This window comes from Triticum urartu, chromosome 4, assembly GCF_003073215.2.
Source record: "Triticum urartu cultivar G1812 chromosome 4, Tu2.1, whole genome shotgun sequence".
In the NCBI taxonomy this organism is placed as follows: domain Eukaryota; kingdom Viridiplantae; phylum Streptophyta; class Magnoliopsida; order Poales; family Poaceae; genus Triticum; species Triticum urartu.
In genome coordinates, this window is record NC_053025.1 from 32455313 (window position 1) to 32472577 (window position 17265).

At 46.4% G+C, this 17265-nt stretch overlaps 1 protein-coding gene across 5 annotated transcripts; it reads right to left on the bottom strand.

Moving 5' to 3' along the window:
• Nucleotides 1-785: 785 nt before the first annotated feature.
• Nucleotides 786-13735, bottom strand: LOC125550459 (chlorophyll(ide) b reductase NOL, chloroplastic-like). 5 transcript variants are annotated; one of them, XM_048713457.1, is made up of 12 exons: nt 13288-13735; nt 12968-13036; nt 12592-12649; nt 12387-12459; nt 11999-12066; nt 11891-11894; nt 11685-11758; nt 11205-11262; nt 10330-10380; nt 10188-10229; nt 9463-9573; nt 9078-9358 (listed from the first exon to the last, which is right to left on the bottom strand). In XM_048713457.1, the coding sequence occupies exons 1-12, from the start codon at nt 13676-13678 to the stop codon at nt 9311-9313; spliced, it is 1047 nt and encodes a 348-aa protein (XP_048569414.1). In that variant the 5' UTR covers nt 13679-13735; the 3' UTR covers nt 9078-9310. The 5 variants fall into 5 exon arrangements, with proteins under 5 accessions (XP_048569416.1, XP_048569414.1, XP_048569413.1 ...); XM_048713456.1 differs by having other exon boundaries at nt 11199-11262; XM_048713455.1 differs by having other exon boundaries at nt 11199-11262; nt 11846-11894; nt 13288-13734.
• Nucleotides 13736-17265: the final 3530 nt, after the last annotated feature.

A 17265-nucleotide genomic window follows, 5' to 3' on the forward strand; every position in this document is an offset into this window, starting at 1 on the left:
TAGGGTCCGCACGCATAACGTCCGATGATGATATGTATTGTGAGTTATGTGATTTGATGTACCGAAGGTTGTTCGGAGTCCCGAATGTGATCACGGACATGACGAGGAGTCTCGAAATGGTCGAGACATAAAGATTGATATATTGGAAGGTTATGTTTGGACACCGGAAAGGTTTTGGATAGGTTCGGGCATTTTCCGGAGTACCGGGGGGTTACCGGAACCCCTCGGGGGGTTAATGGGCCTTCATGGGCCTTAGTGGAAGAGAAGAGGAGGCAGCCAGGTGGAGCCCCCCCCCCCAATCCCAATACGAATTGGGGGGGGGGGGCTTTCCTTCTCTTCCTCTTTCCTTTCCCTCCTAGTTGGACTAGGAAAGGGGGAACCTACTCCTAGTAGGAGTAGGATTCCCCCCCTTGGGGCGCACCCCATGAGGCCGGCCGGCCCCCTTCTCCCCTCCTTTATATACGGGGGAGGGGGCATCCCATAGACACACAAGTTGATTTCTTAGCCGTGTGCGGTGCCCCCCTCCACAGATTTCAACCTCGGTCATATTGTCGTAGTGCTTAGGCGAAGCCCTGCGTCGGTAACTTCATCATCACCGTCACCACGCCGTCGTGCTGACGAAACTCTCCCTCGGCCTCAGCTGGATCTAGAGTTCGAGGGACGTCACTGAGCTGAACGTGTGCAGATCGCGGAGGTGACGTGCGTTCGGTACTTGATCGGTTGGATCGCGGAGACGTTCGACTACATCAACCGCGTTATTAAACGCTTCCGCTTTCGGTCTACGAGGGTACATGGACACACTCTCGCTGCTCGTTGTTATGCTTCTCCTAGATAGATCTTGCGTGATCGTAGGATTATTTTTTTAAAATACTACGTTCCCCAACATCTACTCCTTCATAGCTTGAAGAAGTCTAACATTAAGAACAAACTTCTTGCAAGATTTCTATTTAATATTATGTTTTTATCACATTTGTCTTACAATATATATGATTGTTGCTTTCTTACACTACTTTAATTGTAACAGAAACTGCCGAAACATGCCATGCCTAACCTGATAGATGAAGTAGGTTTGGTCGGGATAATTCTGCATCCCACTGCCAGCTTCCTATATACATGCATGTCTTCTGTAGATGATCACATAATCATCAATGGCGGGCCACAAGTACTGAATAAGACCAAATTTAATTACAAATTACAAATATATCAATTACGAATCCTCAAATCCATACAAGTATAGGCAATGTGAACCTAATCTTGAACAAAGCTCGCCCGGCTCTGCCGTGTCCATGTACGGTAGTCGGTTGCGCCCCTTGGAGAATTGGTGTTGTCACCGGCGAGCTAGAGTAGGACATGGGACACACATTGGCTCACGGGACTCGAGGCGTCGCCGTCCCGCCGTCTCCCATGCCCTACTCTTTCTCGTTGGAGCCGGTGGCCTGCACATCATCGATCGATGTGAGGTTGACAATGGATCCATCATGGTTGGAGCCCGACACATCCACCATGACGTGGTTGCGGCGCAAGAGGATAGCGGCCACCTGTACCGGTGCCGGGGAATGCGATTCTGCCTTGCCGACGTCTACCGCGAGGGTTGCCACGGCCTCCCGCCCCTCTTCCTCGCACAGCGGGCATGCCGCGTCATAGCCTCAGCGAACGGGTCAGTGAGGGCCTTTGAGTCGGCGTGCCAACAAAGGGGCTTCGTGTTCGCCACATTGTTCTGACGCCAGACGGACCACATCACCCATGCGAGGCAGCGGTGATGCGCCTCACGCCATTTCCAAGTGCCATTTGAGCAGATGCTCTTGATTCCCGTCGGATTGAGTTCGGCCGCTGCTGGGCATTTTCCTCAATGGCGCGGCGCAGCGCAATGCAGACGGCCACCTCGCCACCTCCGGCCAGGGATGAGGTCCCAGTTACTAGATCGGGTAACAGAGAACTCGGATCCACTGCTCGTGATGCCGAAGAGGCCCAGAGATCGCCGAAAGGGAGCTTGGGGCGGAGCGAAGTGGAGTGGAATGGTTAGGGTTTGATCGGGGGTGTGAACAGGAACAAATATATGTGGGATCATGATGAATCAGCATGGGCTGGATCCGATGTGGCGGACGCGCCCGGACCTCCCCTTATTTGTCCTGGATTTGAGCTGCATATAAGGGCCGCCATTGATGATTATGAGCCTGTCTGGGTCACAACTTTTTAATCGGGTCGTACCTCGGAGCGTATAGAAAACGTTTGAGGAGTCGGACTATAAATATTCTTACGAAAACACTAACGCCCACACATGTGGACGTCTGGCAACTCGCCCACACGCATGGATTCTCGTCCAACCAATTCTGCACGAATCTTGGCGCGTTCTAGCAGTTTTTGTGTGCCACGCAGGACTAAGCTGGTGTGTGGGCATTCATTCGGTCGTCCACACGTCTTTTTTCACCACACGGGGGGCTGGTGTGTGGGCGTTTAGCAATTCGCCCACACACCAATTTTCACGCACGCAGAGGGGGCTGGTGTGTGGGCGTTTATCACTTCGCCCACACGCCCGTCTCCTCGCCCACACCCAAAGCGGCGGTTGCCATGTGTTTCTACAGGGTACATGGCAACTGCCCTAGCTTTGCTTGTAAGCAGATGGCAACTCTCTTTTACCCGAGTTGTCATGTGTTTTTGCATGGTACATGGCAACTGCCCTAGCATGCACGTAAGCAGATGGCAACTCTTTCTTTTTACATGGCAACGGCCCTAGCGTACTTGTGAGCACATGGCAACTCTCTCTTTTACCGGAACATGTTTTTTTGCCATGCCTTTTTGTAGTGCTCTATGGCAACTGCCTAGTGTTAGTGGGTGGCAACTCCTAAAGTTTTGAAATCATAGCAACCGCAGTAGGCCAAACCATATATGGCAACTACAGTTGAGCAACCATGGCAACTGTAGTTGTCCGACATGGCAACCGAAGTTCAGCGACATGGCAACTACAGTTAAACGAATATGGACGAGGGTCTGGACCATGGCAACTGCGGGACGCGCGGTGACTGTCACGTGGGACATGCGGAACCACGAGGTACGAGGCCTGACGTACGGGACGTGTGGGCGTTATCTATTTCGTCCACACACACGCATGTGAGAGGGATCGGGGAAAAAAAAAGGTGTGTGGGCATTACTTGTTTTGCCCACACGTAGATATGTGGGCTATTCCTCTTATACACCATACAAAATATATGGGCAGATCCCCTAACTTCCACACGTGTGGCACTTATCGACGTCCATATTCTTAAATTTAGAGAAAGCAGCAACACGGCAGGGCTCGTGTGTCCAGCTATCGTCATCGGCAAAGGAGCGAGATCAGGGATTCCGGAGTACTGAAACTATTAACAATTCAGCTCGTGGCCCATGTGTGCATGCATATGCCTTAACTAAGCCAAAAAGGGCATGCACTTTAATTATCATACGTGATCGTTGCCACACACGTCCATATATGCGTTCACAAATACTAGATCAGACTAGTGCTCCATCGTTGGATTGATGTCTCTTGGAACGTTTGATTGGAGACGTGGCCATGTGGGCCTAGGTAGTTTGCATACGTGGGGAACGTTACGTACGGAGAAAGGCGGTTGGTCGAGGAAGGAAGGAGGAGCCAAAACGGTCTCCAGACACCGACTCGTTTACTGCCAAGAAAAGAAAGAGGCAGGGCCACGGGAAAAGGAGGCCGAGTCAAGGACGACTAGACGAGCGAGGGAAAGAACATATATATATATATGGTCACGGGGACAAGGAGGCAAGTCGCGACCAAAAGACGAACTCATCCCACTCCATATATATATATATATATATCCCCACCCTATCGACCGACTCGATCGATCTGCTCTTCTCCCCGCAAGACGGTCGACGACGCCCAGAGAAAAACGCCGGCTCTGTTCGCCGTCTCTGCTCGCAGATGGCGTCTGGATCCATTTCTTCCGGCGGCTCCGTTCCACTTGGGTCCTTGTCTGGATCCACTTCTTCCAGCGACTCTAGCTCTCGGAGAGGGCTCATCTCGTGCTTGCACAGCCTCAACTGCCGCCACGAGTATGGGCCTCTTCCCCACGACGACGATTTGCGCCATGCCACGCGCAAGCTCATCGTCGGTCTCTACGACGAGGCGTTCCGCCGGCTCCGGCTGCCCTGCAAGGCCATGCCCGACCTTTACGGCCTCCTCAGCACAGACGGCCTCTGCCTCGGCCCCCTCGACCCCGTCTCCAACATCATCCTCAACACCCTCCCCTCCTCCCCACCACCCTCGTCGAAGTCGAGGCCAAGACGGAGTCCGATGAGGCGGAGTCCGACGATGAGAGCATGAGGTCCAAGAGAAAGAGACACAGACCTAGTTTCGACCCCTGGCACGAGGTTGCATGCAGGTCCGCCCAGAGTCTCATGGCTTTCCTTGTGGCATACTTCGGATGCATCAACGAGGCACAGGCCTTCCGCTACCTCTACAGGGCCGGCGCCAATCTCCTCCTCGCCGTCATGCTCGTCCAGCACGACCTCTACCATACCAAGGAGGAGGCACTGGACCCTGAATCCGACAGGACCAAGGCCGCCCTTGAGTGGGCGGCCACCAGCGCAGGCCACTGTTCGCCTGCCACCATTGCTCAGGTCATGGCAATCCGGCTCAAACAGGGCGACCTCGACCTCTTCAACAGGCATCTGTTTTCGGCCAATGACCCTCTCACGGCTGAGGATGCCCAGGAAATCCACCGTGGGTTGCACATGATGATGACCCCGATGTGTGTTGCCAACATTAGCAACACCAAAGATGGGCTGGTTGTCCATGCCCGTCACAACCTCGACGATGGCGCTATCTGGTCCGAGACAAAGCCCCTTGTCTCTTCTAGTGCAGCAGCTCACACCAGGATCACCTCCACCACCTTCCGCTGCGATGGGACCGCCATCTCGTCTCTGCAGTCCGGACTGCCTAGCAAGCTGCAAGATTGCCTGACGATAGCAAATTTCCAGAAACACTTTCTCATCGCCTCGTGAGGTGGCGACAACTGCGATTACCTGCGGTCTCTCAAGATGTACCTCTATGGCATGATTCACAACCTGTACGTCCAGGCCTTCAAGATGCTGCACGCACCCTCGGGCTCCATCATGCGCAGCATCCTCATGGCCGGCCATTGCTATGGCCCCTGTGACCCTCTCTCCAACATCATCATTAACTCAGTCTGGCATGAGACGTGTGGCTCCGTTCTCCCGGCTTCTGACTGCATGATGTTGAAAGAGTACAATGACATCCTGGACCCCCTATCTCTGCTCTGCCTAGTTGTCCGTTCCCTCGACGGGCTTGCAAACCTTGCTTTGTTGACATGTTATCATCTACAACAAAGAGGTCTGATAAGAACCCCTTCCACGAGGCGGCCATGGCTGCTAGATAGACGCTGCCCCTTCAGCTAGGTGAATTTCACCGGATGCTGCTGCTCGATCCCGAAGGCCGAAAACGCCTGGTCTCACATATAACCAATGCGCAAACTAGTGGTGGTGTGTTGCGCGTCGATGACATCAGATTTCTTATGTCGGCCTTGTGGTCCAAGTTCAAAGAAACATCCAGACCTCAAACTAGTGGCACCATGCAAGCTCCTGCTCCTGAACTTAGTGTAGAGGCCTTGAGGCGGGTATCAAGCGTGAGATCACAGTATGAGCATTGGAGGAGCTGGCTGCGTTCAAAGATTGAACAGGTGCTCAAGGATTATACGGACCATCATTTTTGGGTAGGCATTGGACTTCCTCTGTTTTCAATCATTAGCTGCTACTTACGTACGTATATTAGCTTTAACTTGATTTGACCAACAAACACTCTTGCTTCTTAATTTCTTGCTTGCTGTAGGGACCAAAGTATGAACTTGATTTTATAATTGGTATGGATCAAAGACAGGAAGGCTGCGCCCCCTTCACTGATACGTGCTACCTAGTGAACTTCATGGCAACTTGTGATGAGAATGTTCTGAGGACCCTATTTTACGCCGAGTTGTGGTACGCAACACGCAAGCCAAGGACAGCGGCATTCTGCTGCCCTCTGCCCTATGCATATGCGGGTAAGTCATCTACTTCTCTGCCGCGGCACGGCTGATTAGCAAGTGATAGCATTTGATTAGTACTTTGAGTCACGGCGATCTGCTTCTCACGATGCTTGAATGCACTACTCATCATAAATCTGAATTGGCTTATTATCATCTTACTGATCCGGGTTTTATTTTGTTAATAGGACGTTGCTACTATTGACATGATTTCCGCAAGGAAGATTGTGTATCCAGATGACGCCAAGTACATCAGTGACGACGATATCACCCATAAGGGAACCCGCAGCGTGGATGACATGCTAGAGATGGACCTCGTGCACTTCAGTTCCGAGTTGGACGTGGAGCTCGCGCGGAATTTGAACATGTCGGATTCACAGGATGAGCCGAATGAGCCCAGTTCAGATTCATGGGCGCCGGATGAGAGCAGTCCAGATTCAGATTCAGAGGATGAGTCTGTGTCTCTGGATGAGTGAGTCTTCTCTCCTCCGTGGACACGGCTAGATAGGAGTGTGTGATGCTATCAGCTGTGAAGTGAGACCATATATGATGCTTCCTGCTGTGTGTGTTATGATGTCCTAATTAATTAGCGAGCATTCTGCCATCAGCAAGTGGATGACATTGCGCTGTGACATTCTGTACTTTAGCACGTTTGGTTTCCATAAACTAGCTAGCTGCTACTACTGTTATGCGTCGCTGCCTTAATTTGTTCACTGCTTGGCCTTGTTAAATGCGCTATTCTTCAGTCGTTGGATTCACATTTCCCCCTTCTGTTGACATATATCCTTGTTTGGCGTTGTGGTGCTGGGATTTTGTTGGGCTGGGGGCTTTTTAGAGTGGGTGGCCAGCTGCAACGCCGCGTCCACCGCCGGGATCAGGTGGCCGTGGTGCATCAGCGGGACGAACACGAAGTGCGGCGTCGTGGTGGCCTTGGCGGCAACGTCGTTAGAGCTTGCTCCCTGGCGTGGCACGCCATCCTTCTACTAGAGCGTGACATCCTACTCCTAGAGCGCGACGGTGAGGCAACGACGGTGTGCCCTCGTGCTAAAAGATGGCCGGGTCTGGGGTTGGGTTGCCACAGATGCAGATACCTGCAGGCGGCAGCCATACTATGATCCTAACCTTCCTGGCATGGTATGGCAAGTGTGTTCCCTCTACTGTTATATGGCCCTGAAATGTACTAAGACTGACCAGGTCTTGCCTTTGGATGATGGTATATGCTTGTCCACTGTCCAGGCCAGGCTATCAACGATGATGAGGAGTACCTCCATTTCAGTCAGATTCGTTGCTGCATCACTGTCCACCACTGTCTCGGTCTCAGATGTCCTACACACCAGAACAAGTTACAGAACTTATGAACAAGCTCAATAATCAATCAGTCAGTCAGTTCTAAAATACAAATAAATAAATAAATAAATAGAGAACACAAAGGCATGCAGATCCAACAATTCCATTGCATCAGAGAACCATACACATTATCTCCAGCCTTCCTTGGTGATGCAGTGCCTCGGACATCCCGAGGAGGTTCAGGTCCTAAATTGCACTTCTCCCTGTATCTCTGGCACACAAGAGCAAGCCAAGTGCGTTGAGACCCCGCACCGCAGAACGAAAACCCTCAAAGTATCTATGAAGAGCTGCAAGAGGGCAGGAGGTACCTGGAGGTGGCTTTTTATGTTCCAGATTGTGAGGCCTGTGACTCCCATAGCTTCCATTTTCTCCTTCACCGCAGTTGGCTTCACCTCTAAGGAGTTGCGACGGTTGAGTAGCACAGCATCAGTTTCATCGAGAAGTTTCAGATCCAAGTAACAGAGAATGAATTGCTTGACATCGTATGCTCAAAGTTCAAGAAACCAAACCATAGGGGCCTCCTTGATACTCTACAGCTTCCAGGAAGATCTTATGGAGATCATCGGTCCAGCGAAGTAAACTACTTGTCGGCTGCATTGCCCTGAGAAAGCAACAGACCGGTATGCTCGACATGTAAGAAGAGTCACTGTTATATGTCGGCTTGCCGTTGGACATCAGTCAGCAAATCAAGCTCACACCTGTCAAAGATCAAGGAAATCAGAAAGCTTGAGACACCTTTTAAAACCAAGGCAATGCAAACCAGCAAAACGACAATACAGCAGCTCGTGTAACTACAAGAGACAGAATCCATCAAAATTTGTTTATTTTTTAAACGTGCACATATGCCCATATAGATACAGAAAAATATTTTCAAATACAAATTGGAGATCAAGCAGGCAAATCAATACTCTGGCCATCCTACATTAGAAAAAAGAATGCACAAAAATACCAAAAAAGAAACTAAAATCATTAACATGCGCATACCGGTATGTGCGAGGAAGCAAAAGGAACTGGGAATGTATGTCATATCTTTTAGCGAGAAGAGAGAGTGATAGTCTCCTTCTCTATCAAGCCAGTCAACCCTTTATACAGTTCTTGTAAGAGACTAGAGATACTTCACTATCTTTGTGTAGCCAGCCATATTCTATCACACTAACATAACACGTCACAATTCACAGTTGGTTTGTATGGGTGGAATGATTTGCAGAGAAATAAAGCCTTCTGAATGGCAACAAAGCAACAAGAGTTGATGTTGCGATAGCACGAGCAGACTCTGCCAAATCCATGAATGGTGCACATCACATTAACTTATCAGGAATGTGACAGAGAAGTAAATAACCAGAATGATAATTTAGGTGCAGTAGTAAGTGTTGAGGTTGACTTATCAGGCAATCTGGATGTGTGAGATGTGATCAAAGTCCTACCCTATGCTGCCAAACACCAAGCAGCAAGGTAGCAGCATGAGTGCATGACCATGTCTTGTCATTGCAATGCCATCTGCATGCCTTTCAATGAAGAGGAAAAAAAAAGTTGTACAAACACAATAAATCTATCATAGGAGCTTAATTGCACGACAAACTTGTCCCAACAGATAAGTTAGGCAAGACTACACAAGTTATAGGAAGTAACAAGGAAAAATGGTTTTCAGCCTTAATGTGTAGGTGCATAGATGTATCATGGGCTCCTCTTGCATTGAAAATGCAACATGCAACTAGATCATAAGGTCCATAAATAATCCAGATGAACTGTAATTTGATGAGGTGTAATCAAATTACATGTATTGTATATATGAGGAGTACATTGCTGTGTTCTCAAGATGCCCTCAGTGATACATCCTATTTTTACAGGAAAAGAATGGACTTCTAAAATATGATAACAAGAATATCCCTAGGTTTCTTCTGGGTTGGAAGATGGCAGTAAGAAAACTAATCCTCGGCAACATACTTGTTCCTACGAGCACCAAAAGCAATTCTCTGCAAATAAAATCAGGAAGAATGATTATTACAGTAAATTTGACATTGGTTGGGGATGTCCAAGATTAATAAAAGACCCTCCCCAGGTTTCAGAGAGTTCTTACTGAAAATATTCTGGAGTAGGCTTTCAAGCCTGTGAGAAAGCGAATGTAAGTCGGCTTCATGGATTGCTTGGTAGGGATTTCTCTGATGTTTGGAACAAGGTAATCCGCAACCTGTTTTAATAGTCAACATTGATTATTATATTACCATATTACCAAACAGATAATATGATTAAAAAGTGTACATAATAACATTAAAGGCAGGTATGCTGAATCATTAACAGATATCCATCGCAAATGAACCTAGAGGCTACCGGTCATTCGCTGTACAAAGAAAACGTGCCTGTCATGGATAGACTGTAAGATTTTTAAGCAAAGTTATAAGCTTCGAAAGCTAACTTTGTCAGTTTATATTAGATCAACTATTTATTTTTTGTTCAGAACTTCAGATCGACACATTTGATAACACATGTCTGCCTTGCGACATCATATGAAGAACTTCAAGTTGCCATTTTTTTAACTTTGTTAAAGCAAGCACAAAAGGTTAACAGCCCTTCGACAATGACCAAATCACAAATTTTAGGAACGTATAAACAAGTCTGGAGACCACGTTCAAGCTAAGTGGTCGGACGGTTCTACACGCCAAATGGACACAGGCCTAAAGCAGCTAAAAATTATTACTACTGCTGCCAAACATAAGCTTTAGAGTTTAGAAGAAGATTCAACATTGTTCTGGAGGAAAAGGACCAATGGCCCTGTAAAAAAAGGAACAATGGCGTAGCTCTCACCACATCAGCAGTTTCAGCTAATATATTGATGAAAAACTTTGCCTGCCATCAGTAAAATTTACAATTTAGTAACCATGAATTATCTTATCAACAATGGCAAAAAGAAAAAGAATGTCAGAAAGAGATTGTGCTTATCCCTTACTTGCTTTGCGGTAGCACCAGACATAAGAAGATCAGTCGTAACCATGCCAGGCTGCACAAATTAGTTATGTACTTACTGTTAGTGTGTGACTATCCTTTTCAGAGTTATAAACAGAACTTAGAAACAAAAGGCGATCATTTACTTATACGGATATTCCATGGACCAATGCTTAGAACCTTACACAAACTAGTTAGTTAAACCACACCAACTTCTAGTTATCTTTATGCGAGAGAATAGTTAGGAACTCTAAAATATAAAAGATAACTAAAGAAAGGGTGGAGCTGTATGCCTATAAATTATGCACCACGACATTATTCACTTCATTCATCTGCAACTCGGCCTGCAATAAGAATCATGTTATCTTCTCCACACAGTTTCTAATAAAGCTGCAAAGCTGTGACCTGCACCAGTATACTGCCTTGATTTATTTTGCTTGTTTGCACTTTCTGTCTTCTCTTTTGGGTTCTCACAATTTTTGTGGGGTTTCATCTCTAGCCTACCCCAATGTGCTTGGGACAAAAGGCTCTGTTGTTTTTCTGGAAATAAATGTAAACTTAATAAAAATTTGTGCCACTGAGCCAAGTTCAAGCACATAGCAATAAATCGCCTATTATTTTCTCTATGGATGATTACAGCTTTACGATGTCCCAAATATGAGTTTGAGGGAGCAACTACTTGGAAATTTAACATGACTCTAAATATTGATAAAACAGTAGTTATCTCATTGTACTGTTGAATGTTTGTGCTTTGGGTCTATCGACAATTTCATGAGGTTACAATACAGCAAAGAGTTCGTTATTTCAAAATGCTTCATTGGAACTGCTCAAACAGAAACTAATCATTTCAGGTTAAATCGTCACACATGTTACCTTTACCTGTAGAGACTTTGTAAGGTGCACCACACTTCTCTTCGTTGCACCATAAGCTGCAAACCTGGTGATTATAATAATGATTACCTAGAATTCAAGACTAATACTCCCTCCGTAGACAAATATAAGAGCATTTACATCACTAGTTTAGTCATCTAAACGCTCTTATATTTCTTTACAGAGGGAGTAGTTACCAAAAGATGATTGAGTTTGTCTCCTTAGTATTTTGTTTTGTGCACAACTTTCATTTAATACAAATAACTGATACTGCCATATGGCCATGCAAATTCAGTATGTCAAGTACAATGCACACATGTGGAGAAGAACGAAAGGAGATACTTATATCAGCGTCAAAAGAACAGGACATATCAAACTATGTTCAATTCCACAGATTCAAACTATATGAGCAGTTAAACGAAATCATGTGACAGCACACTCAGCTGAGTATCCAGAATTACTACATATGAGAACAAATGGAAATGGTACCTTGGGGTTGGCCTTCCATCATCAATGTTAAATATGTGACCACCTCGAGGTTGGTTCCACATCATATTTATTGCCTAAGATAGCAAGACGATGAGTGTTGGAATTCTTCAGCAGTCACCATGCTATACGACAAATATCTAATATTGAGTGGAAAGCAATAACTCACGACAACATAGCATCAATCCAAGAGTGTTAGTGGTGATCACCTCACTGTTAAATCAAAGAAAAAAGTCAATGAACTATTGGCACTCGAAACTACGACTGAATGAAGGTGTGCATGTTCAAGCCTTGCCAATATAGAGATAGAGAATTACATTAGAGCCTCATCAGAGGTTTCCACCAATGGTTTGTAACTATATGCATTTGATCCGGCATTGTTGATCTGCATCAATAGAAATAACTCAGAAGAAATTCCAATTTCATTTTTATGACATAACAGAGCCCATCAATTTAATGCATGAACTTTAAACAGTTAAGGTAAGCTAACTATCAATTTCCAAGCACAACAATGTGGATTGCACAGCACAATTCATACATCAAACACCGAACTATCAAATATTTCAAATTAAGGGTAAGTATGCAGTGAGCATCAGTGTCATTTCATAGCGAGTGGTTGTCATAGTTGTACATAAAAAAGGAAGGAACAGGAATAAAAGTGCATGTGCAATGCAAGTGCTTGGTGAGGGAGGGGTGACTATGTACCCAAATATCAATATACTCCAGCTTGTCTCGCGCAAAATCCACAAGCGCCTTCTCTAACATCACAGACAGTCCCCTGTGATAGCACAAAAAGGCGACAACAGAGCATATGCAATCAAAAGTGTTGCGCTGTACTATTTTGACGATTTTTATGAATAAAACTTGAATGAAACTATAAGGACCAAGTAGCTCAGCAGTAGGTACCCACACATGTTGCTCTCCGAATTCCTTTTTCAGGTCATTGGCTACAGATTCTACCCTTTCAGCTGTAGAGGATAGAGTAGACTGCATGTCAAGGAAAGGCTAAGCTGGTATAAATCGGAACTTGCATGTGTCCATTTCATTCTTTCTGGAAGTGTATAATACTGAAACATCTAATTTGTTTGTCATTAAGAACAAATCATGAAAAGACTCTTTGAACAGATCAATGATCTAAAAGAGAGGTTCTGCGATAAGTATATATTATTACAATAAGTGCAGCAACTGTTAAACGTGGATCCATTTGACATGCGCCTTAAACATCAATTTGTTTTATGAAACGCCTAAAGAAAAGTCACAATTAAAAGCAGGTGTTTCTTTTTAACCTGATCTTGAGCATATTACAACATTATCACCAGCCTTGAGGAACTTCCTTGCCAGCGCGTATCCTATACCTGTTGAAGAACACTAGAACAGCATCCAAAGGTCACTAAGCAAGCAAGAGCTTACAGATGCTAATTGAAGCCAACCAATACAATTTCAACCAAGTGATGTATGCCTCTATCATCCTCTACAATCTACGCCACGATTGAATAGCAAATCAATCATTGTCCCCAGTTTCCAGCTCGACCCTCTATCCATTGATTGATTCGGCAAAAATCTTGTTCAGAGAAACAAAAATCGGTGAAACGAACAAAGGCAGCACCTTTGGTGGAACCGGTGATGAGGACATTGTAAGGAGGCGCCATGGGCTCCCTCCGCGGCGGTCCGCCGGCACCGCCGGGAAGAGCCTCCGCCCGGAACCACCCCACCGATCCCCAGGGCCGGCCCCTCGCCGCCAGCCGGCGCTGCCACGGGCGGCCGGGGAAGAAGGCTGCGTCGGAGGGTGGTGCGCGGGGCGGCGCCGGGCCCGCGCGGGCGGCGGCCCGGAGCGGGAGAGAGGCGGCGACGGTGGCCATCCGGGATTCCGGAGGAGACGGAGGAAGCGCCCGGACGAGCGAGCGGGCGGGCGACGCGTGTGCGCGCTGCGGTGCTCTGCTCGCCGAGATAACGAGCCGGGGAGAGAGTGGCGTGCCCGACGACGCGATGGCCCGCATGTCAGCGTCGGCGAGCGGTCCGTCGTCCCCAAACTCTCTGGTTCAGTTGTCGTCTTCCTCGTCTCCTTTTCATTCTCCGACGAACAAAGTTTTCAATTTTCTTTGATAAATCGGCCGATCACAACGCAGACGATGCTTATCAAAAAATCGGGTTAAAGTTGTGGAGTTTTAAGATAGACGAAACCATCATCACAGACCCTCGTTATCGATAAAAATGTCGCTTCTCACAGAAATAATAATCTGTATTAATGAAAACTCACGGCGTCAACTTTATGATTTTTTATACTTAATGGATGGTGATAAGTGGTATTATCTGCCTAATCATTCAACTACTGGTTGGTTAATATCGGTTTGAAGTAGTACCGCTAGTTGGCATGAAGGGCTATGTAAAACTTTTGCCCACGCAAAAATCTGAGTGTTTGACAAAAAACTACCAGAATTGAGGCTTCCGTCCCACAGAATTATCACTTTTTTTAAAAGTGGCTGATAACTACCAAAAAATTGGAAGCGCGTGACTAAAAACTACCAAGTTGACGAATTGACTGTTTTAGAGCGTTTAAACCCGTTTCTGACAGCAGTGGCCCACATGTCAGGTGGACGCCAGCGGTAACGGCTAACGGCGCTCCCTCGCAGCCGTTAGACCTGGCCGTCGCGGTCGCACCTGGTCGGACCGGGCCGCATCGGACCAGGTATAAGCTGGCCGACCGGGCTCGTCCCCACCTGCTCCCTCACTCTCCCCCGAGCTCACTCCCCACTTTGCTCTGCTCTGCTTCTTCTCGCTCTCCGGCGACGCCACGACCGACCATGCCGTCCTGGCCCAATAGTAACGAGACCTCGGACGATGATGATGAGTTCATGAGCGAGTTCAGCAGCATGCAGATCGAGTATTTCGTAAGTCAGCTAACTGTATCCTCTCCTCTCCTTCCTGTGTTCTAGGGTTAGGGTTAGGGTTTGAAGATAATCGAGATTTCTTCCATTTAAGTTCATATATGTGAGCTGTAGTTGATACATATATGTTTTTGCTGCTGCAGCAAACTCCTGACACTGTGATAGACCCAAGCTTCTGTGGGCTTGTGACTGAATCTGACAGAAGGTGCATCCTGCACAGGCAGAGGGCAGACAAGTTTGTGGCATTTGAAGGCACTGACACTGGCAGGAGATTCATCGGATGTGCTACTGAGGTAATGGACCAACTTGGTGTGGATTTGATTAGCTTGTTTCTCTGCTATGTAGTGGAAACAGAGTAGCGTTTAGTTGTTGTTTTTTTGAATTTTCCTTAAGTGTGAAAACTTATGTATGTCTCAATATTGTACTTGTAGCAGGGAGCACTGGAAACATATGGATGTGTTGTATTTTGAGTATAGAGCTAGCTAGTGTACCTATGTATAGCACATGTGTTTATGATTTGTTATTCTGAATTTGCTTGTTATCTGTGGTGTTCACTAGAAATATAATTTGATTTTCAGGATGGTGTGAACTATGGTGTTCTGGAGTGGGTAGATGCCCCATGGCCTATAATTTTGCAAAGGTGCTTAACCAAGCTCTGGGATATGTATCATGAGCAGAACCTTGGTAGAGCCCAGGATAATGAGGTTCATGGGACAGAGGTTGCAAAACTGCATAAGGAGCTTGATTCTCTGGCCAATCAGTATAGCCAGCTGGTGGATGATGTGTCCAAGTTATTTGATTATCAGGATGGAATCAAATCTCATGACATGGATTGCACAAGCCAGGCAATCAATGAACTGAAGGAGAAGAAGAGGCAACTTGAGGAGCAGGCAAAGATTGAGCTTCAAATGGAGAAGCTTAAGCTCAAAAAAGAATAGAGGTGCATCCTTCAGAGTCAAGCTGATATAATCCAAAACACTAGGAAGGCCATGAAGGAGATAGAGGTGGACAGAGACCACCTTAAAGAAGAGAAGAAGAAGCTGGAGAATGTCATTGCTGAGCTCCCGAAGGTTGGTCATGGGTGCAAGGAAAAGCTGGACAAGATCAAGGAAGTTGTGATGGAGGAGTGAAGTGGCAGCTCTGGATGGTAAGTATATATGAGGCCTATATATATAACTGGCCTTGCTATGTTATCTGATGCAAATATGCATCTTAGCTAGCTATAATACTATATATGAACTGCCTATGAACTGTCCTGGTTTCAGATCATTTTGGGGATTTGTTTTGTGGTGCCCATGGCACTGCATGTGATCTGTAATGCTTTAAGATATTAACTGCCTATGAACTCCAAGTTGTAATGCCAAGTATGGATAGTAAGTTAGCTTATGAACTATAGTCCATGATGATGTTAAATTTATATATTTGTTTTCATAATCTGTTGCATCCAGTACTGACCTATATATAGCACATAGATAGCACATAGAATTATCTGATCTTGGATACACCAGAGATAGCACATATTCTCTGTAACATAGATAACACATAGTCTCTCTAACATAGATAGCACATACATGCACATCAAGTTTAAGATAAACATAACTGACGATACTGAACTTGTGAACACTGACGAAACTGAATTAGCTAACACTAATTTCAGAGCAGGTTTCAGAGATAGGTTCACTTAGCCAACTTGAATAACATTGGATCTATTGCTCATCTTTAGGATTTGCTAAGCGTGCAGAGCGACGCATGATTTGCTTGATCTGCCTTGGATCTGTCTGCTTCTGCACTTCCTCCTCTTCATCATCTTCGTCGATGACGATGATGGGAGGGGGACGACGGCGAGCCTGCTCTGCAGGTGGCGCAACTATCTGCAAGTCGTCGTCGTCCTCTTCCTGCACTGCTACATCAGTTGCAGCTTGTGTCAGAGCAACATAGCGGTGGGCTTCCCATCGCTTACGCTGGCCATCATCGGAGGACTCTGCCTATCTCATTGCCCATAGTAGAGTGTCGATGGGCAGGATACCCTTACCTTTAGTTCCATAGCTCTGCTACATGCACTTCTTCTCTTGAGGCGTCGCCTTCTTCTGGACTAGGTCAGCAGCATCTACTAGTCCAACCGCGTTGTTGTATCTCGTAGCTATCTTCATGTAGTCCATGAATAGATCTTGGTCATCGCGCGTCGAACCAAATAGCATGGCAACCCAGCCCTTGCCAGTGGAGAATGGGTTGAGCCATGGGTCTGGTGTGGAGGAGGAACCAGCCATGGGTGAAGAGAGGATGTGGTTGTGAGAGAAGTGGCGAGTGAGGTGAAGTTGTGGAGATCCAGTGAGGCTGATGTTAAGTAGTTGAAGAAAGAGGAGATGTAGTAAAGAGAGGTGGAGTGATGCAGTAAAGAAGTTGAATTAGTGAGACTTGGTGGTAGTTGTGCTGTAGTTATTGCATGGTGAAACTTGTGCTGTTTAAAGTTGACAGAAACTTGTGCAGATTTAGAGGCAGTGCACAATAATTCAGATTCAGAGGTAGTTCAGAGCAGGTTTCATTCACATAGATCAACCATGCTAACTTAAAACATAGTACTTCGCAGGATCACATACAATTGATCTAAGTTGCTAAACTTAAAACAGGTAGATCATACACTGCAGTAGCATCATCTACATTGCAACATCCTAAGTACTAACGCGGCAGACGAAGACGCT

Coding starts and splice junctions, on each gene's coding strand:
- LOC125550459 (XM_048713455.1), bottom strand. CDS start 13,678: ATGCGGGCCATCGCGTCGTCGGGCACGCCACTCTCTCCCCGGCTCGTT. Junction 12,067..12,386: donor TGGAGTATATTGATATTTGG/GTACATAGTCAC, acceptor CTATTGATGCAG/ATCAACAATGCCGGATCAAA. Junction 11,895..11,998: donor ACCTCTGATGAGGCTCTAAT/GTAATTCTCTAT, acceptor TTGATTTAACAG/TGAGGTGATCACCACTAACA.